The sequence below is a fragment of the Ammodytes marinus genome, assembly GCF_949987685.1.
Source record: "Ammodytes marinus genome assembly, chromosome: 5".
NCBI classification, from domain to species: Eukaryota; Metazoa; Chordata; class Actinopteri; order Uranoscopiformes; family Ammodytidae; genus Ammodytes; species Ammodytes marinus.
In genome coordinates, this window is record NC_137234.1 from 12,806,423 (window position 1) to 12,832,086 (window position 25,664).

Genomic DNA, 25,664 nt, shown 5'->3' on the forward strand with positions numbered 1-25,664 from the left:
CATGTCGACCCCACTCAGTTTTCGTTTATTGATTTTTCCTAAATGGTATGATTTAGCCTACTTACCGGCTACACGTGTACACCCTACTGCCTAGTCAAACCATAGAGTCAAACACAAGGGAAGAGGACGGAGATGTATAACGGGAGAAAGATTGCGTGTTTTATACGGCCGATTGTATTGATTAATGCACACTGATTATTGGCCGCGACTCGCGGATTGTCACTGCAGATCTACGTGTGTATGTGTGAATGGTAGTGTAGTGATTATAGCAGGTCAGCGCCAAAACAACACACTCACCTGTTTCCCACTATTATCATATTTTGCACCATTCCAGCGCACGACTGAGTTGTGTGTGTGTGAGAGAGAGAGAGAGAGAGAGAGAGAGGTCTCCTTACAGAGGCAATGTCTTTTCATGTTTAGTTATTTATACATTTTAATCAACTGAAATTGTGAGTCTGGCTCATTGCCTCTGTAAGGAGACCTACTCCCTCTCTCTCTCTCTCTCTCCCACTCACTTTCTCTCTCTCTCTCTCTCTCACACTCACTCACTCACACACACACAGTTTGTCTTAGTTTCTGTTTCCAATTCACTGAACAAGGTGATGGATTCGCTTGGATGAATGATAAAGAGATACACACACACACACACGCACGCACGCACGCACGCGCACACGCACACGCACACACACACAGTCTTTTGTCTGAATTTTGCGAGAAAGGGGTGGGGCCTATGTTTCCTGCTTGACCTGTTTTGACAAGGAAGTTCCACGATTGTCTTTCTATGTGATTGATGACGCACTAACATGACAGACAGACTACTGTAAAAAAAAATTAATAAACTGACTGTTTTATTCAAAATATGCCTGTAAAACATGAATTGATTGCCATTTCTTATATTTTATTTTCCATGTCACCCTTTACATAAGAAAATGGGAAAGGAGACACCACAAAGCATGCAATTCAGAATCCCCCAAAGCATTACAATTCAGGATCGGTTTGAATATTGTGTAAGTTAGGCTACACATACAGTATTACAGGAGAGAGAGAGAGAGAGAGAGAGAGAGAGAGAGAGAGAGAGAGAGAGAGAGAGAGAGAATAATAGTTTATTGTAAGGGAATTTGGTGTGATAGATTGGTGGCTCTAAGTTTTTCTATCTTATTTATTGTCTTCTCTCTCTCATTCACTTGAAAAAATAGTTTTATCAACAAGCTGGTTTTTCCAATTTATTTTCTTAGTAAATAAATACCTACACACGTTGTATGGGAAGAGTCAAGAAGGTTGGCTGACTAACTTGTTTGGCTCATTTTACTATTAATTTTTACTGAAATAAAAGTTTTCTTTCTCTTTAATTCTCTTCACCAGAGTTCACCAAATTGCTTATTTTACATGTTCAAATCACAAAAAATTCTGGGTGGGAAAACCCCAGACCCCCCTAAAGGGGTGTGTTTTCAGACATGTCACCTTTTTCATGTCTTATGAGTATGCATGCCTGACACTAGTGAGGCCACAAAAACCTAAATGCCCAGTATATAGTTTTATTTCTGATGACCAACCTGTTATTCACTGTGTCCTTTATTTTTGGGAGAATCAGTGCAGGCAGACATGTCATGGTTGAGCCGATCACCTGCTCTAATATGCAACTTAAAATGGAAGTCTGTAATTGGGGTGGAGGGGGGGGGGGGGGCGCCTGCTAAGTGCCTGCATACCCCCCAGAAAGTGGGTAGTTGTGCCCCTGTCCAAAGTGCAGGCATGTGGGTAAGGTAACATTATTTTAACAGGATGGTGTATGTACTGAACATGGTGATTACCTATTGGCTAAGTAAACTATGGGCTACCTGATAGCAGTAAAAGACAGACCTAAATTACTTTTTTTTAATAGCAGATCTTGAGTTAAGAAATTTAGGAAAAATCCTTCTGAGCACAAGATAATATCCAATCCCCCTGATGAGCTGAGACGTGCCCATAGAGCACAACTATGTTCACTTTTATACCACAAACCACTGAAACAACCCGGTTTTTGTCGAGACATAGATAAACATGCAGATGTCTCGTTAGACTTGAAGTTAAATGAAAAACCACAATGTGGAAAGGACATAAGACATCTTAAAATACAAACCATTTGAAACTGTCTCACTTGTAGCGTTGGGTCCTCAAGAAGGTTGGTAAAACCTACTTTTGCTTAAATTCTTAACGTTCAAATTCAAACCAAGAGACAGAAAAAGCTGATTGGTTGTGTTGGTTGTACATTTTTATGCTTTATTGATAGTGTAGAGAAAGAGTTGAAATGGGGCAGAGAACGACCGCGGGCTGGAATCGAACCCGGGTCCGCTGCTGGCCGAGGCCCATGGGGGGGACGCCCTACCAACTGAGCTAAGGGCGCCCCTAATTGTAAATTATTTTAACATGAGATTAATATGCATAAGAATTATAGAGAGGATTTAAAAATATTATTATTTTGATATTTTTCATAAAAGAATTAAGCATGAATTATCTTTTGTTGTAATCGACTTCCCAATGTATACACCTATATTGAGAAAAAAAACAAGTTATGATAACTATGATAAACTGTCTTACTTGATATTGTCTCATTTGTACATAACATATTTTCAATCAAACACTGTACAGATAAAGTTTTCTGTAATACGTTAAATCAGTGTTGCAGTTTTATCAGGCAGTTGTATGGAGTATGAAACAACTTCTTAAAAATATATGTGTGTGCATATTTCTCAGTTCATTCTAAAAATGAAGCTTCATCCTGTTTCTCTACTGAACTAAGCTACCCATCAATAAGTCTGTGAATTGCTGAGGTTTTTTACTTTGACTTTTGCAGACACAAAGCACGTTCACTGTGATGTGACTGGTGGGAAACAGAGATGTTAAGGCAACTGTGTATTTTTGTCTCTATTACCACATCCTGCATATGACTGACATGATTCTGCCGTATGTGTGAGACCAGATGTTTATGAAATGTCATAATCAGAACAATTACATGATGTGGCATGGCTAGGTCTGTTCTGCAGACAGCTGTGCCAAAGAGTGCCAAAACACACCTTATTTAAAAGCCCATGCAGAGTGACAGACAAGACGGAGATGTGCATCTTTTTCTCCTATCTGGTCTCAGCAAACTCACTGTGAAAAAATGCCTGTCCCAGAAACCTAAAAGTGAATTTAAATATGAATTAGGTCACATAATGTCATCGGTGTGTGTGTGTGTGTGTGTGTGTGTGTGTGTGTGTGTGTGTGTGTGTGTGTGTGTGTGTGTGTGTGTGTGTGTGTGTGTGTGTGTGTGTGTGTGTGTGTGTGTGTGTGTGTGTGTGTGTGTGTGTGAAATGCTATTTATTGTAATTCTTAATAGATAATTTTTAGTTTATCATCTTATTTTGGACTGACGTTTAGGATTATACCAAAACAAATTTCTGGCTGTCCATGAACCACTTCCAGCAAGACTCAGATGCGTGGATACATTTGATTAACTCAGGTGTACCCATCTGGACTATGGTGGCTGGACAGTAAGAAGGAAGTTTGGAAAACCTAAAAAATTCTAATAGAAACTATAAAAGTGCACAAATCCATCTAAATTTCCATCTAGGCCGACAAAAGTGAGCTTTCCTGTGTTTTAATCCTTCCCAGGTCATAGGCACCAGCTGTGGCTTCTGATTGGGTTAGAACATTGTGGGATTTTTTTTTGTGCATGATGCAAGATAGTAAAACCTAATTTGAATTAGATTTAATGGCGAGGTTTGAGATTAGTTGTCTGGCCAACTATGCAGCATGATTCTGAATCAAATAACCAGGCACATTAACCAGGTGTTTATGGAACTGCTGGTGATGGTGCACTGTAAAAAAAAATACTGTAAATTTACAGGATTTTACTGGCTACCTAATTGCATTACTTTCACAGTAATTTCACAGTAATTTCCTGTACATATTTTCACAGTAATTTACAGTAAATAATTCACAGTAATTTACAGTAAATAAATCACAGCAAATTACAAGGAAAATACAACTGCATACAGTATATTCACAGTTACCATGCCCATGGAATTACTGTGATTTAGCAATATATAGCTGTGTTATTACAGTACCTTGCAGTACATAAATTACAATTAATAGCTGTGTTTTTTAGTTTTTACTGTGAAAGTAATGCAATTAGGTAGCGAGTAATTTAGTGTAAATTCACAGTTGTCGTACCCAAATACTGTGATATAGCGATATACTGTAACTTCACAAACATGGATCCAAAGTAAAAGGAAAACAAAGAAAACAGGCAATTTGTTCAATTCAATATTTATTTACACATTAATACATTTAACTTTTTCAAACAAGTTGGAAGTACGATTCGGAGAACCTTATAATCTGTAGAAATAATTACATTTTTAAGCCTAAAAATCTGAACTTGTGTTTTTGTGACGTAAACATTTGATCCAAGTAGTTTTGTTTTCACATTAACTGATACAATATAATTCTGTATGCAAAGTGGTGTAATGTTTCTGTGTGTTTCACAATTTCAAGCACATTTCAAACCTTGAAAACACAACATTTTGAATCAAACTTTATGAGCATGCTTTCAACTATAAATGTACAATAGTTATTCATCCTTCCCACTGAGTAGCAGTTCGGTTTGGCAGGGCACGGTAACCCATAGGTCTGAGTGGCAGAGATCCCAAATCAACCTATGGCAGCTGTCACTGTGACATGTGGTATGCCATTTAATTTCATATGCCACAGGATGTGCTGTGCCCTGCCATTGTAATAATAATTTAAAACTAGAAAATTCACGGACATTTTAAAAGTGCAGGCCCCCCTAAGGTCAAAAAATAAATGAATCATGGCTGACCCCTATGGTCCAAGAGGCTTTATTGTGGTGCACCATGATCTGTACGTGTGTTTCTGAGCTATGGGTCTCACATTTGTGTCGCCCCCTATATGGATTGGGCTTTAAAAGCCTTGGGAGACATGCTACCACACATGTTCTGCCATTTCCAGCAAGTTTCATGATGATAGGACCTATGTTCAATGAGTTATGGCCAATTAGCTGTTAAGCCCAGCCCCTGCGTAAACGTGTTGGTCAATGGCAGCCATATTTTTCAAGATTAGTAGAATAGCTTGCAAAACATGGCCGCCATTGACCAAAAGATTTACGCAGGTGCAGCTGAGCTGTCTCTGCCCCACCCATCCCTTCCTTTGCATAGAATGTTTAGTAGTTGCGTTTTGATTTCATCTAAGGTCGCCTCTGGCCGCGAAAGCGGGGCTGGCGGTCGGCGCCGGGAGGCTTGCACTTTTAAAATGTCTGCAGAATTTTCTAGTTTAAAATTCTTATTCTATCTGCAAAGATTGGCGAATAGGAAATACATCACTGTCATTTCAAAAGCATGAGAGACAACAGAATAAACAGATCGGCCATTATAACAACAACATGGACCAAAGAAATGTAGCCTACACGTCTAACAGCTAGATCTGGCTCGTTAGCACCTTTACATGGTAGACGGGTTTATGCTGCACGGAAAGAATATATACAGTCTATGGATCAGAGCCGTAGATAGGCACTGGCCACGGCAGCAACGTAACTAGTGACATCATATTAGTGGGACACAGTGTAGCCAGCTGATTAATTAATTGAAGAGGAAAAACACCACATTTACACTTTTTTCTAAACACAAGACACATTTTACATTGATATCCATTCAAAGTTCAATATTTTCCGTAAGAGTGTGCTCACTGCCTACATGTGGATTAATCAGTCCACGTCCTTTCTTGACTTTGGAGCCCGTCTCTGGGTTGATGCTCAAGAAGCACCTGTGAATGAACCAAGAAAACAACTTTCAGTTTTACATTGATATATATTGCATAATTTCAAGACAGATGGAGTAAACCTTACACCAAAGAAAGAAGTTACGGGCACACTGATAGTATCAACAATTAGGGGCTGCTGTTCATCACAGAGATGAAAGACAATTTAAGTCAATGTACTTTTTTTGGTTCAACTGTAGCCTTAAAGTAGCTACGAGGAACTTTGGCATTTGAATTTGGGCTTTCTAGCTCGTGCCGGGGGTGCAAGTGTCAAATGATTAGGGCGCAATATAGTGCATGTCCGTGTGTTGAAAGTGTGAGGGCACAGACTTTTTTCGTCTCTGTGAGAGTGGTTAGTGACTCTGCATCAACTAATGCTGGTCAGTGCCATACACACCTGATTGCAATGAGTTGATGCAGTGTCAGCTAACTACTCTCAAGGAGCTGAAAGATTCTGTGCCCTCACAAAAAGCGAATGAACGAGAGACAGCAGTATGGATCACGATGAGGTAATGTGTTTATGTTGTTGTAAATTATGACTATATCAGATGAATAATGGTCGTCTGATGATGATGAATGAAGCAAAGTAAACCTTGTTTTAGTACCGTTCATTCACTTAAGAGGAATTTTTTTTTTTTCTTTGATGGTCCAGCCCCGTTATCAGCCATATGACGATAAATAACTGTCTCAAACAAGGCTCCCGCTCCCCTTCCCTTACCTGGAGGGATAGGCTACTCAAATCGCATTGCTGCGCTACACTGAAATCTGCAACCAATACGAATATGTGACAATAGGGCCTGCATGCGCAAGCCGAAAATCGGACTGGGTGTGCGACCAGACCAAAGGCATTAATAATACTAAATAAAAACTGCTTTCTTTGCACTGATGGTGTTGTTTGCTGTTAAAGGTAATTTATGATCATCAGAGGAAAAATAAGACTTTTTTAGAGATATTTAAAAGAGTTCTTCGTATCCGCTTTAACTAGAAAGCACTGTGGGAAACCCTGCAGTACAATATTCATTTGAGTGTTAAAATACCTTTGGATAAACTCCAAAGTGGAGGGGCCCTCCTCCGGGTACTGCAGGTTAAAGCAATAATGGCTTGCAAGAAGTGCAGCTACTCCATTGCCGAAGGAATGGTGTGGTCCCACGACAACCTTCTGACAGTTCAATGCTGAGCATCCATGTGGTTGGCTTCTGCATGTCACCTGAAAAGAACAGAGAACACACATGCAGAGCTGTTGTAAAGAAGTTGGGTGCTAAATGAACAAGGAAAGAAGTTTCAGCAACCTTGAGTATTTTCACAACTGGTTACCCACTTATTGATAATTGTTACTGATGTAATTGATTGTCTAATGGACAACTCAAACAGAAAGCACTAAAGAATATAAACAATATGTTGTTTCATATTGCATCGTTAGTGCAGACACATTTTGCAGGGACTATTTAAATCATATTACTGGTGTGATGTTATGTAAAAAAATTAATTAAATAGAGCATAAGACATTTGAAAAATATTGAGATATACTGTATATTGTGTATCAAGATATAGTCCAAAAATACAGAGATATTGATTTTACCCCCTATTGCCCAGCCCTATTACAATGTATTGATATAATAATATTTGTAATACTGCACAGTTTTAAGCTAACAAGTTTACCTCTGTGCCTCTCTGGCCAGAGAGTGGCGAAATACAATACGATGGCGATGGCTGCCTTCAATAGATGCTCAACAAAACACCTGGGAACAGAGAAAGACACATTAACATATGCCACACACACACTTAAAATGCTATAATAAAGAATATCTCAGAATGAATGTGTGGAGTCAGTGCAACAGACAACACCTGCTGTGTTCATTCTAATGGCATCACATTAAGCTGCCTGAATGAAAGCTCAACTAGATTCAGATAAATTTAAAAGGTGGAAAATTAACGTATCTTTTTCAACAGTCAACTGTGCAGCCTGAAGGGGCCTTCACACCAAAGCCATGCTTATTGGATTTTTTTTTTGTTCATCTCTCTAGTGTGCTGGAACATAACGGTAACATAGTGAGTGTGTGGTTTGGCGCTGATCTGCTGTAAGCACTACATTCACTTCAGGTGTGTCGGCCAGAACACCACACACATTTCAAAAACCGTGAAAACAGCAATAGCCAAAAGCACATAACTAATTTGAGGTGACGTTTTCTGCAGTTACAATCCGCAAGTCGCGGCCGTTAATCAGCGTGCATAAAGCAATACAATCGGCCATATAAAACAACGGTTGGAAAACTCAGTGTACTTATTATAAAAGTGATTCATGTAAACTAAGTAGGCACATTTCCACGGTAAAATAATAATACTGTGGCTTCTTGCACGCTCCGAAAACTTGCAGAGAGGAGAAAAAGTCAACTTCCCTGCAGACACTCTGACTGACTGATGTCACCGCCCATCAGAGACAAATATAGGTTCTGATTGGCCAAATCACCGTCAACGCACATATGATAGGAGTTACCATCTGTCACTCATACTCACTCAGTCGCTATGGTCACTACACACACACACACACACACACACACAGTGCTGACGATATAGGGGGCCAATTTTGTTAACAAAACGGCGAATTTCGCCGAAAGCTGACTAGTTTGCATGCGTGATAAATTTGCACACCGCTGGCAAATACACAAACAGCAAATCAGCATCATACTAAACACAACAGCATTGTGTGCGCAGCAGCAGAACATAAACAGGGCAAGTTAGAGACAGTTAAGGCTTTTTCACACCGCCGCGCGGTTGCCCCCTCCTTACCGGAGGACTCCACCCGAGAGCCCGGCGCTGAAAAGCATCTGCTGCCGCGGCGGCAATGACAGCGAGGGGCTTCGGTAATCATACACGAGTGGAGGCCGCCAAAGTGGAGCTAAAATACCACAACCATGATCCAAAATAATGTCGGATCATTTAGTTACTGACACGACCAACAAGCTGTAACAATATTTTAGGCTTCAGGCATTTCAAATGTTGAAAAAACAACAATGAAGCTAGCCTATGTAATTCTCATCAGACAACACTGCTGGGGAGGACGTTAGCAAGCTAGCTAACCAATGTGACACGATCAATCCAATAACTTGTACCTCACATCAAAAAGTCGAGCTAAAATAACCCAGTGATCCAAATGAATGTTGGTTAATTTACCGACAAAATCAACAGTATATCAAGTCAACAATATTTGGAATAAAAGCATATTTTAGGCTTTAGAAACATTTCAATTTTCATAAAAAAATTAAAATATCATGGAAAAAAATGTACACATTCTATTTTCAGACTAACTGTTAACACATTTAACCACAATCATTTAAGATTAACCACCTATTAATGCTAAAACTGAGAGGGACTTACCTTATCAGTGAAGCTTCTTCTTCCTCTGTCTTCACTTGGCGCCGAATGAGCTAACTGCTCGGTTACGGACGGTTAAAAATTAAAAGTCGCGGGACCTCCCACAATGCAGTGCGTCAACGTAAATTACTGTGTTTTCACAGGGAATGGTCTGAATACAGGATTTAACTGTGAAAAACTACAGTAACATGTTGTGAAATCCTTGTAATGCAAATATCACAGTAAATAACAGTGAAATTTGAAATTACTGTATTATATTGTGAACATTACAGTTAGAGCCTGTAAAGTGATTTTCACAGTAATTTATTGTGAAATATTACAGTTAAATATTGTGAAATCCTGGTAATTATTTACAGTGTGTTGTAAGCAGAGGATCAGCTGTCAAAGGATAAAACCAATGGTTAAAGTCCACTGCTTACTGACCTGCAAGAGATAGGGAGACAGCAGTAGGCTATAGGGCACACGTCCTCGCAGTGGCCCTCATTTATCAATTTTGCGTGGAAACTGGTGCAGATTCTGGCGCAAATACCTCCCTACGCCAGGTATCGCGTGGGATTTATCAAACAGGCGTATCTCGCCAATCTCAGCGTACGCCAGGCCATTATTGATAAATGCGGCGGATGAAAACTAGCGTATCACGCCCCTATATTTCTTTTAGAGGCCTCGCCCAGAGGTTTTACGACATGGATATGCGCAATACGGCACTTCCCTGAAGTAGAAATGGACAGAATAACAGCGAAAGTAGAAAAAAAAAGAGTTTCATTTCGGAGCATTAGCCTACAAGCAGCATCAAAGAACGACAGAAGGCAGCAGTTAGGAAGGAAATAACTGCTGCGGTCAACAGCGTTGGTGTTGACTCAAAATCGCCACTAAAAAAAGCGTGTTGCTGTTCTGAAATGCAACCAACTGGGGGTGCGGGGCTGCGGGCATAATATAAGTGGTGGAGGAGAAAAAGACGCACCAACTGTCCGATAATGGTCCCCATAAAATAAATACAGGTCTGCAGAGATTTGAATGATTAGAATGTATTGGCCCTTTTAGATAGCACTATTCAAAAGGGTTTTAAAAACTAAAAATAACACATTTAGCGTTTTACTGTATGACAGCATGCGCTTGGCACGAGTGGTCAGCCCGGCCGTCAGCTGCACAAGCCGACCCGGCAGCGATCAGCTGTGAGAGCGCCCACCGTCCTGCTCCACCAGCAGATAGGAACAACGTGCCGGTTAACGGTGGAAATAAATCGCTCGCTTTAGCATTGATGACACATTAAAAGAGGAACTAACATCTACAAAGTGCGTCAAATAAATAAAATGTTAAGCTGAATGTTGTGCCGTGTATTTTTTTGTATCATAAAGAGCAGTGTATGTCTACTACATATTTAATACTTAGGCTAACATTTTGAATGAATGCAGCCCCCGTGCCTCAGTGTCCCCCCAGCAGCTCCAAGACGGAGACAACTGCCCTTACGCAGTCCCATGCAGCCCTCCTAAGTGGCCGGTGTGCGCACTATTGAATCAGCTCTCCTACTCAGTTGCACACCATAAGCTGCTCATTTTTAAGTGATTAATATCTTTATTTCGGTCTTATTTGCACTGCATTTGTATTATCTTCTAATAATTGTCCAACAAAGTCATCGGCTACCCGGCACAGCCTGCACTGCGAGTCCAAGCTGTTTTCAAATTTGCGTACACGAGCTGAGAGCTGGCGTGGGATTTGAGCGTACCCTACGCTCACGTCCATATTGATAAATGCCGAGATTTGCGTGGAAATGTACGTACACCCATTTTTCTGGTCTACGCAAGATTGATAAATGAGGGCCAGTGTGTTTTCAGTGTTACATGTTAACAAAGATCTCTGCCTCTACAGATCAGATAACTGTTAAAGAACGGATGATAAAGTATTGTAGCTCACATCAGTTTGTAGACTAGCTGCACACCTTTAACTTTTCAGGCAGGTCAAACTTCAGCATGCCTTGCTGTTGTGTGGAAGAGACCACTTACACCTCATGAAGCGTGGATCAAATCAAGATTCCTCACCACATGATGAACCAAATGGCAGATTATTGACTGACTTCTTCATTAAACCAAATGCATTAGTTTAGGCAGTGTGCTGAAGTCACGCTTGGATTTGGCAGATGATCATAAGCTGTCTCTTAAATGCTTCACAATTGGTTCATTCACAGCTGTGTGACACCCAAAAATATTCATGCGGTTGTGCAGCTCGGACATTACAACCTTAAAACAACCTTGTGCACACACACTCACACCTTTCAAAAAAAATATTTTAATTGTCATATTCAGATAATTTTTACATTAACATCCACATCCATAAATCAGCTTACACATAATAATTAATGATGGTACATTGGGGCTTTAAGTTCAAAAAGGTGATGTAATATGTAAATCAACCCAATGGCTTGCAGCTCAGAGAAAACTTTTATTGTGCAAAGACACAACGTTTGGGGCTATAAGCCTTTAACATGACAGACTAATTATTTTTCACATTTTAGGCATTTAAAAAAATGTAAACAGTATACAGTTATTTTTTTGCTTATGCTGTCAATTTAAATATCACATGTATAGAGTTGTTGGGTTAATGTTTGGTAATGATTTGATTTCACACATAAAACCAAAGTGTCATTCATGTTTAACTTTTTTCCCAACAAAAATCATTCTCCACAGAAACCTTACAATTGTAAAGCAGGTTAATGTTATAAGCAAAAAAACTGTCAACAAAGTAGCAATGACATCCACAGAGTTGTAAACAAACCAGGACATTTTGTAGGAATGTGTCTGCAGATGTGGGGCTCCTTTATGTCTTATGACGTATTCTATCCAAAACACTGCCTTGTCTAGTGGTTTCATAGGCTGATCTCTGTGAAGCCTTGAGAGAGTTTGCATGGTTTCCCTGTAAGAGGAATTGTAAAGAGCTGTCATCAGGGCATCTCCAAAGATGTGTCTATCAAGCATGGCAATATCCACAATCACAGCTCCTCCCTTAGCTCTGATTCTGGAGAGGTTATCGGGCTGGTCATAGAATAAGGGAAGTCCAACGACAGCTACTCCATGGTAAATAGCCTCCTGAACTGAATTGGTGCCTCCGTGGGTAATAAAAACTCTAGTTTTGGGATGTCCTAAGAGGTCATTCTGTGGCAGCCAGTTGACTATTAATGTGTTGTTGGCCAGGTTGGCTGGCCTTTTCCCCATATATCTCCATAAAACTTTCTGAGGCAACTGGGCAAAGGCTGCAGCAATTTCCTCAGCAATATGTTGAGGAAGCTCCCCGACTAAAGTTCCCAAGGACATTATAACAACCCCATGGTCTCCAGAACTCTGGACAAACTCTTCCAGGTCCGCAGCAAGTGGCTTTGGGGACTTGCACTGAAATCCACCCATATAGACTATATTTGGCATTGTTGGACGTGGAAATTCAAATATAAAATCATTCCTCATAAGCCATATATCAGCATTCAGGTTAAACGTTGAGTAATCCACATCAGGACCAAAGTACTTCTTAACAAGTGGTTTGTAATGAGGTTCTGTGATGTATGATAGTGTGTACATCCCAGAGATGTAACTCAAAACATTTGTGACTCTCTGAGTGAAGGTCATCTTATCTGTGAACTCTGTGGCTGTAAAAGGAACATATGACAAAGGTGAGGGGGCAATAAGTAAATGAGCTTCACCTTGAATGGTCCACCTTACATTGAAAACAAGCGGAACCTGGAGCCAACGTGCCAGCATGGCCCCACCGCCAATGCCAGGGTCAGTCAAAACCACGTCATATTTGGCTTCAAGAAAAGACTGCATCAGGTTTTCATCTTCAAACATCTGAGTGATCATTTCACTCATTCCCTTATGTAAGTGAGAGAACTGATCCACAGACACCTGCTGCGCCTCAATAAAAGTCCAGAAGCGTGACCAAAGAGATACACCCTTATCCCGAAGCCGGATCTCGAGCTGTCGAGACAAAAAGATTTCAAAGTTTTCCTCAAATCTGTTGGGGCTGGGAATGGTGACGGCAGTGTAGAGAGGAGACTTTTCCTTGATGTACCAGCTATCGGATGCCCGAACCACAGTGACCGCATGGCCTTTGTCATGCAGTTCCTCTATGAGTACTTTCATGTTTACCCAGTGGCTTCCATCCAATGGGAACACAAGGATTTTGCCCCCAGATGCACTGGATAACTGAATCAACAGTAGCGTAAAGGTGACCAGAGATGCATGAGACACCTTCATTCTGACGTCTTAGAGAGACCATAAAAAAAACACAAAAAACAAGTCAATATGGTAGTAATGTCTGTGTGGTTTGAACATGTTTTGAGTTTATTGACATATTATAACATCAAATGCATTGAATAAATACACAAGTTGATGTTACGTAATACTTGTATTCTACTAGCCCTACAGTTCAGGTGGAAGTATTGCAATCTTAAACCCCTACATTGTTGATAGTGATAGTTTCTTGTTTGCAGCCTAAAAGTGTACTTCAAAAATGTGACACTCTTTGGGGCCAGTTGTCACACTGTAGATGTTTGAGTTGTTATCATTTAATGTACTCCCCAGACAAATTCCCCCACCACACTTCTCAAATGGTTTAATGTAAATAAAAATAACTGTTTGAGCCCAAAAGAGGTCAAATTAGCCAATATTTCAGAAAAGAGGAGATAAAGTCAAAAATAAATGCAAATTTGAGACAGACTACGTTTTTTATTTTTTATTTCCGACCCCTAGATTAGCAACCATAATAATAAAAAAACAATAAGAATAATACTTTCCAAAAATAAGTTGATCGCAATACCTGTTAACAAGCATTACTTTCTGTAAAACCTAAACTAAAAAAACATAACTACCAAGACTTCCTTAGAAAAGCAAGAAAACTGTCTGTTTCCTGTTCAACCAAACACACATTCCATGAATATTTTCACTTTTTCTGTGCTAATAAACGAGCTTAAGTTTACACTTACCCAAATCCTCTGGTACAGGAGAGGAAATCCAACTTCAAAGTTTCAATTTAACTGTGGTATTTGTTATTCAATAAGATGGTAGGTTTTGGAAGAAAAAAACCTGTGGTGAATGTTCTTCATAGTCTGTCAAAGTCATGACTAAAGCTGCATGGTAGTTACATGTACGTATATGTTCAGCTCTGTTAAGAAGGCGTGGTACTACTGAAACTAGAGTTCATGTTCACTTCATGGCAGAACACATGTTTATTTGGTGCCATCTAGTGTCAAGTCATTGCACTAACCATTAAAGTGCTCAGGATTGTTTTCCTGAACAGAACAGTTAACCAGTCCATTTTACACAAACTGCTGTACCCATGTCCTAAAATAATACTACAATCTATTCAATTCAAATTCAAATTCAAATAACTTTATTTTTCCCGTGAGGGAACTTCATTTGTGGTCAGGCACATACAAACAAGACATACTTCAACAATAAATAGTCAGTATCATGTACGAGAATAAATAAATTCTTAAAAGCTAAAAACCCTGTGGGTAGGGAGAAGGCTTCAATAGGTTGAAGCCTGGAGTAATGGGTTGGGTTTGGCGGGCTGGAGGGCCTACTGTTTATTCAACAGCCTGATGGATGCTGGAACAAAGGTGGACATGGCTCGTTTGCAGGGAACAAAGTCTCCTTCCTGAAGGTAGCAGGTGGTACTGGTTGTTGAGGTTATGGGTGGGGTCTGATATAATCCGTCTACTTTTCCTGATGGCCTGTTTTTCAAATATGGCTGTAAGGGTGGTCTGTGGCTGTCCAATGATCTTCCCACTCATCTTTATGATCCTGTTGAGGGGACCTTTGTTCACCTCACTCAGGGAGCCAAACCAAGCCAGGATGCTGAAGGTGAGGGTGGATTGGATGAAGCAGTTGTAAAATGACTGGAGTATTGACTTGTCGACTTGCAGTTGTCGCAGCTTCCGGAGAAAGTACAGGTGTTGTTGACATTTCTTGAACATGCGGTCTGTGTTGCTTTTGAAGGTGAACTTGTGATCAATGATGGAACCGAGATATTTGTATTCTTCCAGTCTCTCAATTATCTGGCCATCTAACTGAAGAGCAGGGGGGCTGGTGGAGGAGCGCCTGAAATCTATGACCATCTCTTTGGTTTTGGAGATGTTCAAGGAAAGATGGTTATCTTTGCACCAGAGAGAGAAGTCGTCCTATAATCTATAAAGATTATTGATTAATCACCATCTTTGATTAGGTGACTTTGGTAAACTGTATGATGTTTCATATAGAGACCAGGGAAATTATAGGGTTATTGTGGTTATAAAATCAGCATCTGCATTTAAGAATAACTTTTTTTTAAAATGTAAGGAAAGTTGAGATGGAGGTCCATGTGAGAAAGGAAGACGAGACAACTGTTGATTGAAAATGCACACTTTTATTTTATTTATAGTTTAGTTTAGCTAACATTGTAAAAAGGAGGACAATGAATCACACACAACTAAAAGATGCCAAAGAAGATGACACAATTAAGCCTGCAATTTCTTCCTTTCAGGGTCCTGCATGTTTAGATAACTGGAGTAGTTTAGGTTGCAAGGTGACATTAGTAGAGTCAATATCCTTAACTTGAAAATCACTCTAAGTCAAACAAACAATTATAAAGATGACATATTTTATAACTATAGGCTGCATACCAGCCAGAAGCCAACTAAGCCAATTTGTAATACAACTAGGGAAGAGACAGAGATGAAGATTGGAAAATAAATCATTATAAGGTTCTAAACTTTGAACGATTAGATGGAGCTATACAGAACTTTCAAGGCCATAGTTTGCAATATGTTTTGTGCTGCATAGGTATTCTGTTTAAAACTACAGTAGACCGTTCAAAAAAAACATGACACCACATTTTTTCTTTTTTCACATGCATGGATTGGGTTCAAAAATTATTAGTTGTGCGTGCCCCTGTTGCATGCATATTACCATCAAGTAAAAACTAGAAGCGTTATTGTATTTTGCACAGAGATGGAGAGACCCAGGAACCATCAGACTAAAACCAAAAACCCTGTGAGCACAATATAAACCCAAAGTTAAATAAGTTAAGGATAAAAAGGTAAAACTGGAACATGACACAGGACAACAACGTTAAGTTGCCTAATAATGCAAGAGGATCCAATGGTGGACATTCCAAAATGAAATCTGCATACAGCGAACCTGGACCCTTTATAGGTTCCCTTACTAACTCAATTTTGCTTCTTTTTTTTGTTTTACTGTTTGCTTAGAGGCTATATAATATGGGCCATTATATGCATATGTGTGTGTTACATAAGCTATATTTTAAACATATTTTGGAATGTTTTCATCTTATTTTATGTGTTTCTGGTTGTGAACACTATAGGCCTATCGCGAAACAAAACCACGATGACATGTGATAGGCTACTAACAAAATAATACGACATATAATTAAATTTAAATACTTTGAGCAAAATTTGAATCGCATTTAAGATATGTAGTGTCCTTTGTGTGACAAAGTGCTGGCAGTGTGCATCATGAACCTCACCCTCCAGCCAGCCCTTTGTTGTTGTTCTCACGCTAACAGGCGAGATCCGTAGAGCCGACTCCACTGCGCGGTCGGTCACATCCCGCCCCGACTTCCCCTCTGCCAGCGGCCTGGTGGTTTGAGATGAGTAGAAGATGTCGGTTTCGGGGCTGAAGGCCGAATTGAAGTTTTTGGAGTCCATTTTTGACCCAAACCACGAAAGATTCAGAATATTAGACTGGAAACCCGACGAACTCAGCTGCCAATTCAACGTTACAAGAGAGAAGCTGCTGATCATTCACTGCAACATCACGGTGAGTGGAGGCCGAATCCCGGCCACTGACTATCAACTGAAATACAACCATTCCGTCGAAGGGTTGCGTGTTTACAAAATACATTACGAAGAAAGAGTTCGCTCTTGGTTTCATTGCGCGTTTGGACGTCAATATTTAGCTAACCCTGTTGTTTTAAGAAAAACAACACCGCGCCATGATTAAATTCACTTCGTAAAAGTATAAGAGAAAATGTCGATTAGTACGTACGCTGCGGTAGCTCCTGTTAGCCACCTAACTGAAAGTAACGTTGATGCTAGCTTGTCGTGTTAGCCGAAATAACTGCGTTACTCTTTGCGGCACTACGGCTGCTAACTTTCTAACTAATGAACCTACGCATGCATTTAATCCCATTGTGTATTTCAGTTTAGGCTTGAGGGAATTTAAGAAACATCACAGCTCTGTATTTTAACTGTTTTTAAAATAACACGTTTGTCTGAACAGGTTATACGATTGACTGTCGGTTTCACATATTTAATGTTTTCATTGAAGCTGTCTAATGGGATGTTTTCTGCCGTTTCAGTAAATAGACCGATCCCGCTGACGAACTTCCACAATATTAAAGCTGCGACGTTAATGGTCCCTTTATCGTGACACCAAAACTGTATATATGAAGGAGTGTACTGTAATGTAATTCACTTGGTGACATTTCTTTTAACAACTATTAATCCGAGCTCAGGTGTATACATGGATTGTGTTGACGTTGATAACGTCAGTCGGGCCTGGTTTTAAATCCATAGAAATACCAGGCCCTACGAAATTTTCAACACCATCTCATTCAAGCGATTTATATACAGGATTTGCAACTCTTTTAATGGCACAGTATTGATATGGTGCATATCGTCTCCACACCATTGCAGCATCCTTACCACATCCTCCTACACAAAGCAACAATATACACATTCACCCCATTTTTTGGGGTGGAAACAGACAGACTTGTTAACATTTTTGTGTCGTGTTGAGACTCAAGCTGAGTCAGTTTGCATCGCCTTTGAGTCAGCTCAATCTCTGGAGGGAGACCAGATTACATTTAGCATCACAATCCTCCCAATAGAAAATAAGCGAGTAAGTAAAATTACTTTAGGTCCCACCGCCAGTTCAATTCTGCCTCCGGGTTTCCAAAGCTCTGTGCATGATGGACCATGTGTAAGTACCAGCTATTGATCGACTGAACCCACCAGATTCGGCCAATCAGTGTAGGAAGAGCAGGTAGAGATGAAAAACATGCAGGGCTTGGAGTCGACTGAGAAACACTGCTTTAGTTATCTCTTATCTGTGGTGAATGATACGCTGCTTTGACATTTTGTCGGAAATCAAATATTCCTCCAGAATTCAATTTAACATTTTATATAGATGAAATTTCCTTGGGCAACATTTTGGTTTCATAAAAGCAGTGGTGTTCACTTGTCATTTTCACACATGCATCAGTGGCTAAATTCCCATGTCCTACTGTTCTCTTTTGCAGGAATCCTATCCCTCAACATCCCCAATATGGTTTGTTGACTCTGATGACCCCAGTCTGGCTGAAGTGTTGGAGCGCTTAGAGGATGTTAGAAAAGGCAGCAGATTGGTAAGTCGGCTGATGTGGATGTGAGCTTCACAAAGGCTTGCTCAAAGTAGTAAAAGTCACATAACTTCAGTGATTATAAGAGTGGAAACTTTGTGTAGAATTGTTGATTCACAGTTGAGGATTTATTTTGGTGACTTCACCTGCAGCTTCTTCAGCAGCTGAAGCGCCTTATTTGTGATCTGTGTCGGCTTTACAACCTGCCACAACATCCAGATGTAGAAATGCTGGACCAGCCGCTGCCTGCTGGTCCCATAACACAGGAGAAAAAGGTAATTGTCTAAAGCAAAGAGTAAAAAAGTAATTTAGTGCCTTTTCTTGCATTCAAAAAAACTCACTGTCAGTCATCTCCCAATGTTTCACCACACTTGCAGCATGGCCCAGCCGATGAGGTGACATCTGAGGAGGAAGAGGAAGAAGAGATGGGAGAGGTGCCAATATATATTCCTGTCATTTCGGTGGATTTGTGGTATTATGTTTAGCTTAGTGATTCAATTGGTTTTGCATCCGGTTTCTTAACACAATTAATCCACTGGCAGCAGGACATTGACCTGGACCAAGACCTGGACCATTATGACATGAAAGAAGAGGAGCCGGCCAGCGGGAAGAAGTCAGAAGATGACGGGATAGAAAAAGAAAACCTGGCCATCTTGGAGAAGATTCGAAAAAACCAGAGACAGGATCACTTGAATGTAAGTGCCTCGTCTACTTCATGTTTGGTGAGTTTGTGTGACTACAGTAGACTTGAGAAGTGGAGGGACTACTTTTCACTATAAACTCTCTTTTGAATATTAACAGTATTTTACTGAATCTGAATCCATTATTGAAACCCTTTTTTAAATACCTTATAATGAGATTTAAAATGTGTAGAAAATTGAAGTTATAACAAGCTAAAGCTCAGAATCAGTTGGGATCTGTGATATTATTTTAGTTTACTGAGAAGGCTGAAGTACTGTACTTTAATGTTCACTTACTGGAGATGAGCAGCATTAGATATGAAATGCTGATCAAAATCCTGCTTTATAGATCCAATGTTTTCTACGTTGCTCTGTATCATAATATTTCAGATAAAAGGCTAAACAAGAGATTTGTTAAGAGTTGGAGTTTAGGACCAAGAACCATTTGGCAAAATGGAACCGGTTATTGCCCCGTTCCTACTGCTGGGTGGTTTCACTGCATCGGGTTATACTATAGCCACGAGGCACATATTTGTCTCTTTTATTCCTTCTGACAAATATTTTTTAAGTCAGTTTGGCCATGTTTAGGTCAAATGTAGCACTGTATTCAAAACACAGGCTCATCAGTTCCTTTCACTGCTGACACAGTGTGGCTGATACCACACAGGGACTCCAGTGGGGAAATAATGCCAGGCTGTCCAACAATAAAGTCAAGTTGGCTCTAAACTTTTGCAGCACTGAAGTCCAAAACTATCCGGCAGCGCAGTGGTCTCATCGGTGGTGGAGAGGATGCCAGCTAGAATCAGGAAATTGTTTCTGCAGTCAGGAACAAAATCTCCCATTAAAAAAAACGGCATAACCTTCTGATTTTCGGATTTCTATTTTTAACGTCAACTTGAGCGCAAGTGGAAAACCGGTCATTGGTTTGACACATTCACATCCCTAATGCATAGAGAAAGTAGTAAACACTACCACACCACAAAGACTGATCAGACCTTCATCTCTTATTTATTTTTTATGTTTGAACATGATTTCTGCAGGTGAACTATTCATTAAACTGCCCAAATTCAAGAATAAAAACAATTATCAAACTTCTGGACTTTAAAATACTGGCCGACTTCCTTCAGTTGTAGGCTTCAAATTCAATATGTGTGCCTGGTTTTATATTATGTGTATAAGCAATATCAATATTTCATATCATTAACTAAAATAAAAACAACCAAATCTAAAGGGAATATCTATACTGTTACAGTACAGATATTCCCTTTATATTTGGTTATTTTTCTAATATAGGTATTATAATTATCACACTAAATTATGAAGAAGAAAAAAAGTGTGTGCAGGGCCAGTGAAAATGTACATGGGGCCAGTAAAACTCGGATCCACTGGCCCGGTGGGCCAGTAGGGAAAAAAAGTTATGTTGAACCCTGCATATTTTCCACTGAAGTAGTTCTGTCCACCTCTAAAGCATACTCTTACCTTCTTACTTCTGGCTGACATTTTGTGTTTTATGTTGCAGGGTGCAGTGTCCGGCTCTGTGCAAGCATCAGACCGCCTAATGAAGGAACTCAGGGAGATCTACAGATCACAGAGTTACAAGACAGGTGACTACAGTGACACATTTCCCTGCACTGGTGACGTTTATTGTTTTACCGTCTTATCAGCAGATGGAAGTAAAGCTCTGTGTTTGTGTCACTTATCTCACAGGTATTTATTCAGTCGAACTAGTCAGTGACAGCCTTTATGATTGGCATATCAAGTTACGGACGTAAGTTCTCACATTCAGTTTCTTTTTAAGATCAAATCTTTCCCAATGTTGTGTTTTCTGTTATATTTGATTTGTTGTTCTCTATTACAGGGTAGACCCAGATAGTCCATTACATAGTGACTTGCAGGTCTTAAAAGAAAAGGAAGGAGTGGACTACATTCTGCTCAATTTCTCTTATAAAGTAAGTCCCGAGATAATCTTTGTCAATTGTTCTTTTGGGGGGAAATAGTATTCTTGAGACTAAATCATTTTTTCCCTTTATGTGACAGGATAATTTTCCTTTCGACCCACCTTTTGTACGGGTTGTCGCACCCGTTCTCTCCGGAGGGTGAGTATGTAGAAATCTTGCCCTTTACAGCCCTTTTTTTTTTTAAAAGAAAGCATTCACTGACTGGGACTTAGTCCACATTTCTTGTGCGCACAGTTTTGACACAAATCTTTGATGGAAATTGAAAAAAACACACCTGTGAACTACTAACTTAATGTTTCACATTTTATGTTGTTTTTGCAGATGTGATAGTACTATACTCTGCTTGCTTACAAAACTGATGTCAGATCCTTGGATGAATGGCTTTAAGCTTTTAGGTGCAGGGTGGATTTTTTTATTTATTTTTTTTATTGGTAGTATGTGGTTTGCTTACGACTGACTGCAAATGATCAACTCTGATTCTTAAAAGTAAAGAGAAGCATTGCCATACACCACTGAAATAAAGCTATCAGATGCATTTAAAAAAGCTTTTGGCAATTCAGTCAATCCATATTAAACAATGTGATACAATTCCACCATTCATCTCAGATCGTACCGTTTCTTTAAGTATTCTGATTTTAACTCATAAGCATTGACAGATTTGAATGGAAAGCACTGCTAGAAGTTATTGGTGCATCCAGAAGCAACATTTAAAATGTCCTCCTTTTTGTAAAAATCTAAATCTCTCCCACAAGGCAAATCAAGGCATTGTGAAGTCAATTCGAAGCGCAACAGATCTGTAAAAAGTCGAGTGAAAACTTTCTTGATCAACGGTACATAGCTGCTCTAATATATAATATCTACAATTACAACTCATCTTAAACTCTGAATTGTTATTATTTCCTTTCAGCTATGTACTAGGAGGAGGAGCCTTGTGCATGGAACTTCTCACAAAACAGGCATGTAAATTAATTTGATTTGTATTATGACATAATAAAGCTTCATGAATAATTAATTTAATGTTTTTTTGTGTTTGTGTGTGTTTTTTTCAGGGCTGGAGCAGTGCCTATTCCATAGAATCTGTCATTATGCAGATAAATGCAACTCTGGTTAAAGGAAAAGCCAGGGTGCAGTTTGGAGCCAATAAGGTAACTGATGTCATTCGTCACGTTCAGTTTAAACCATGTCTACAAGGAAACGAGTTTCTAGCAGTTTAGAATGGTCTCACTGGAGAAATTCAATCATGCGATTGCGACCTATTAACAACTGTCTGATTAATAAACCTTCTCCAGTTTTCGCCTCACATACACACATTACAGCTTTATGCTTCTGTTCCACCATTTTTCTACCTGTTAAATGTTTTGTAAGTATACATTCTAAATAGTTTCGCTCCAGCATACTTTTATATACATTCTTTGAACTATTAAACTTGAATTCAGCTTCTGAAATCCTATACAATTTTCGAAAAATTAGGTTTCAAGAATATTCCGGTCCAGTTTACATTTTGGGTTATTTCAGCAGTTCAATGCATTTGAGCTTTCACATGTTTCAGACGTCACACTTCTGCATCTATTTACAATGCAATGTTTTACATACAAGCTAGTTTCTGTGCATCTAACCGAACAATATTTGTCTTTCAGAACCAGTACAATCTGACCAGAGCACAACAGTCGTACAAATCACTTGTGCAGATTCACGAAAAGAATGGTGAGTAGATATTTCCAAATGGCCGGAGCTCAGTAGACACACAGTGGTTTGGATCCATTGGCAAAGGGCTTTCTCTCTCTGTTTTTTCACAGGCTGGTACACACCACCCAAAGAGGACGGATAAGGAGCTACTACCACTATGCACTGAGAACATGTCTTTGGGTCAAAGTATCTTGATTTCTTTGGAATATTTTCCCCCCTCTGACTTAACTGGGGATATATCACCTTTCTCGTGGAAACCATCTCGTTGGCTCATCTGACAAGTATTCCTATCGCCTCGCTCCAGGGAAAAGACTTTATTACGGTATCACTTGGCTTCTCCCCTCCGGAGGATATGAAGGGTATCACTAGTCATGTTTTCTACAGTAAATAATATGCTCATTTGTCTTTAAAAAAAGAACTTTCCTCCCTTTAAATGTGGGGAAATGCTTTTTCTTTAGCTGCTTTGGCAAACTGGGCTTCATAAACAGTCAGTTACCCCTCATTAAATGGGAATTTTAAAAGAAGATTGATACTGAAGCTCTTGAAGTGGCACTTCACTGCACCTGTTTTATTGACCACATCATTTTATTTCATTTTTTCTTCCTTTCTTTTTTCTTTTTGAAATGAACTGGTACATGAAATGCAGATATTGTTTTTATGATCTGAACATCCTGGACAGTAAATGAGCATATTTTTCATATTTTGGATGCTTATCGTTAAATTGAGATGACGGACCCATCGGTGTCTTTTTAGCCCTTATCTTTCAAGTGTGTGGGAGGAGTATCGGGCCAAGCAGAGCCAAAATGCTTCGATCTTGATGAATATTTATGATTACCTGTTGTCGGTAAACAAATCCACCAGTGGTAAAAAATAAAATGGGGCCAAAGTAAATGAAAAAGGTCAGAATCTGCATAATGCTTATCTTGGAAAGAAGAAACCGATATGATGCGTGTTAGGGCATCATGTTGAAGCGAAATAGCTAATTTTTGCCTAAATTCTTGTTAAAACAACTGCCCAGCAAGTGCTCAGTTAGCTTCTTAGCTGTAGAGGTTGATGGTGAAAATTTCCAGTGTGCATACTTAACAGCATGTTGCACACATGTTGTATCGTCACAACTGCGATTGGAACACATGGGTGGATTTGATTACAGTCACCGTTTTGGGATGGGCTTGGATTAAGTGCAGGGTGCCTGGATTTTTTTTTAGTTTTTCCATCATTCTGCCCATTTTGGAGTCATTTCTTGCTGAAATACATTGATTGTTTACCTGTGGCCAGTTTAGATTTGACACTGCTACCCCTGTTACATGACGTCCCATGCAGCTGGACTCATCCCCTTTTAGTTTTAGCAGCTTAAGCAACCGTCTCCTGCGGGGCTTCCTTTACCATGACATTTACCATGCATTTCTGCATCGCTTTGGGTGTGTAATTAGGAGCATTATTTTTAGTGTAAGACCATGCAATATACCGTAGTACATCACCAGTACTGCTGTTCCACATACTACAGGACACTCACAAACACTGTATCTATCAATCTGTTGGCTCTTTTGCAGTTTATTTGTTAACACTGTCTGCAAAAGTATGTTTGAAATGGCAACTCAGGTAACAAACAATACTTAGGAGGGGGAATCTGTATATGTACATGTGGGGTTTTGGGTTATTTTGTTGGGTTAATTAACACTCTGATCCGCTGTCGTTTACGTTTACTCGCCCACTGATTTGATGTCAAAAAAGAAACGTAACAAGCTTTATGCTAATATGGGCAACATGTTTATTTAAAATGAAACTATGTAAGAGGAAGGAAAGATGCCCTTTTAATAGGATTGCAGCAGCATGATGGCCATCCCATGAAATATTTTATCAAGAACAGTACCTGATGTAGGTCTGATTTCAGTGTGTAATCTTTAAATATTCCTGATAAACATATTTGCACAATGTCCCGGTAGAGGTCAATTCATTCTAACAGCAAACGGGAAAGATCAGGAAAAAGTTTTTTTTCCTGTTACATGTGTGATATAGCTGAGGGGGAGGATGTATCATTATAGGGAAGTGTCCTAGCTTCTTTGTGTTGTCTGGCAAAGTTTTGAGTACAACCTCCCCAGCTGCACAGCCGTCATACACAGCCTGTGATTGCCTCCCTCCAAGACTTCAGTCAGAGGGGGCGTAAAGAGACAAAGTTAGATGGTTATGCCATGGTGAATACACTTGCACGCAACTGGACTGAGTTTTGAAAAGATTCATTTTATCTCAATTGTCGATTCATTTGGCGCAACTGGCACCGACAAACATATGGTCGAGTCTGGCGCCCTTGGCTCGCTTTGGTTTTATTTCATTTTCCATTTGAATACATTTTGACCATGTACAGTAATTTGTAAACTTGCATCAAGTTTATAAATAAAGAATTTTAAGATTATTGATGTTTTACTGGGTCCCCTGTGTATTATTTGAGTCACTCGAATAGAAACAGCTCAGTTACTTAATGGATTGCAGATATATTGGGCCGATGTTGATATTTTTTTTAATTCAACTAATAAAATTATTTACTGGTAATACATTTTTAATCTGTGTTCCAGCATTTTTCCTTTAAACTGAGTACTGTATCAGTTTCACCTACAGTTGAATAGTTATAGCTCCACATCAAAGACTTTCACCAGTCAGGTTTCCACTGAAATGTTGAGTAATGCTTTACTTTTTCCAATGAAAGAACGAAATTTAATTGATATGGTTAATAACTGATAGACCTGTTAACAAAGTGTAACCAAATTTACTGCGTTTTCATGTAGATCTTAGAGCCACATTG

General features: G+C 39.5%; 2 protein-coding genes across 5 annotated transcripts; one reads left to right on the forward strand and one right to left on the reverse strand.

Moving 5' to 3' along the window:
• Nucleotides 1-11,425: 11,425 nt before the first annotated feature.
• LOC307250662 (UDP-glucuronosyltransferase 2A1-like) lies at nucleotides 11,426-14,281 on the reverse strand. Its single transcript, XM_080027798.1, has 2 exons — nucleotides 14,129-14,281; nucleotides 11,426-13,408 (listed from the first exon to the last, which is right to left on the reverse strand). Exon 2 carries the CDS (start codon nucleotides 13,398-13,400, stop codon nucleotides 11,799-11,801), a length of 1,602 nt encoding a protein of 533 aa, XP_079883924.1. The 5' UTR covers nucleotides 13,401-13,408; nucleotides 14,129-14,281; the 3' UTR covers nucleotides 11,426-11,798.
• Nucleotides 14,282-16,722: 2,441 nt separating this feature from the next.
• Nucleotides 16,723-24,688, forward strand: LOC307250670 (ubiquitin-conjugating enzyme E2 Q2-like). 4 transcript variants are annotated; one of them, XM_080027813.1, is made up of 13 exons: nucleotides 16,723-16,961; nucleotides 18,445-18,549; nucleotides 18,696-18,818; nucleotides 18,921-18,977; nucleotides 19,086-19,265; nucleotides 20,743-20,827; nucleotides 20,931-20,991; nucleotides 21,082-21,172; nucleotides 21,261-21,319; nucleotides 22,089-22,137; nucleotides 22,231-22,326; nucleotides 22,819-22,885; nucleotides 22,978-24,688. In XM_080027813.1, the coding sequence occupies exons 1-13, from the start codon at nucleotides 16,803-16,805 to the stop codon at nucleotides 23,007-23,009; spliced, it is 1,164 nt and encodes a 387-aa protein (XP_079883939.1). In that variant the 5' UTR covers nucleotides 16,723-16,802; the 3' UTR covers nucleotides 23,010-24,688. The 4 variants fall into 4 exon arrangements, with proteins under 4 accessions (XP_079883939.1, XP_079883940.1, XP_079883941.1 ...); XM_080027814.1 differs by having other exon boundaries at nucleotides 19,089-19,265; XM_080027815.1 differs by having other exon boundaries at nucleotides 16,724-16,961; nucleotides 19,086-19,238.
• The last annotated feature ends 976 nt before the right edge of the window (nucleotides 24,689-25,664 follow it).

What these genes read in the sequence shown, in the direction of transcription:
- LOC307250662 (XM_080027798.1), bottom strand. Translation starts at nt 13,400, where the DNA reads ATGAAGGTGTCTCATGCATCTCTGGTCACCTTTACGCTACTGTTGATT.
- LOC307250670 (XM_080027813.1), top strand. Translation starts at nt 16,803, where the DNA reads ATGTCGGTTTCGGGGCTGAAGGCCGAATTGAAGTTTTTGGAGTCCATT. An exon ending in TTAGAAAAGGCAGCAGATTG is followed by an intron (nt 18,550 to 18,695) that starts GTAAGTCGGCTG and finishes CTTCACCTGCAG; the next exon opens with CTTCTTCAGCAGCTGAAGCG. An exon ending in TGCAGTTTGGAGCCAATAAG is followed by an intron (nt 22,327 to 22,818) that starts GTAACTGATGTC and finishes TTTGTCTTTCAG; the next exon opens with AACCAGTACAATCTGACCAG.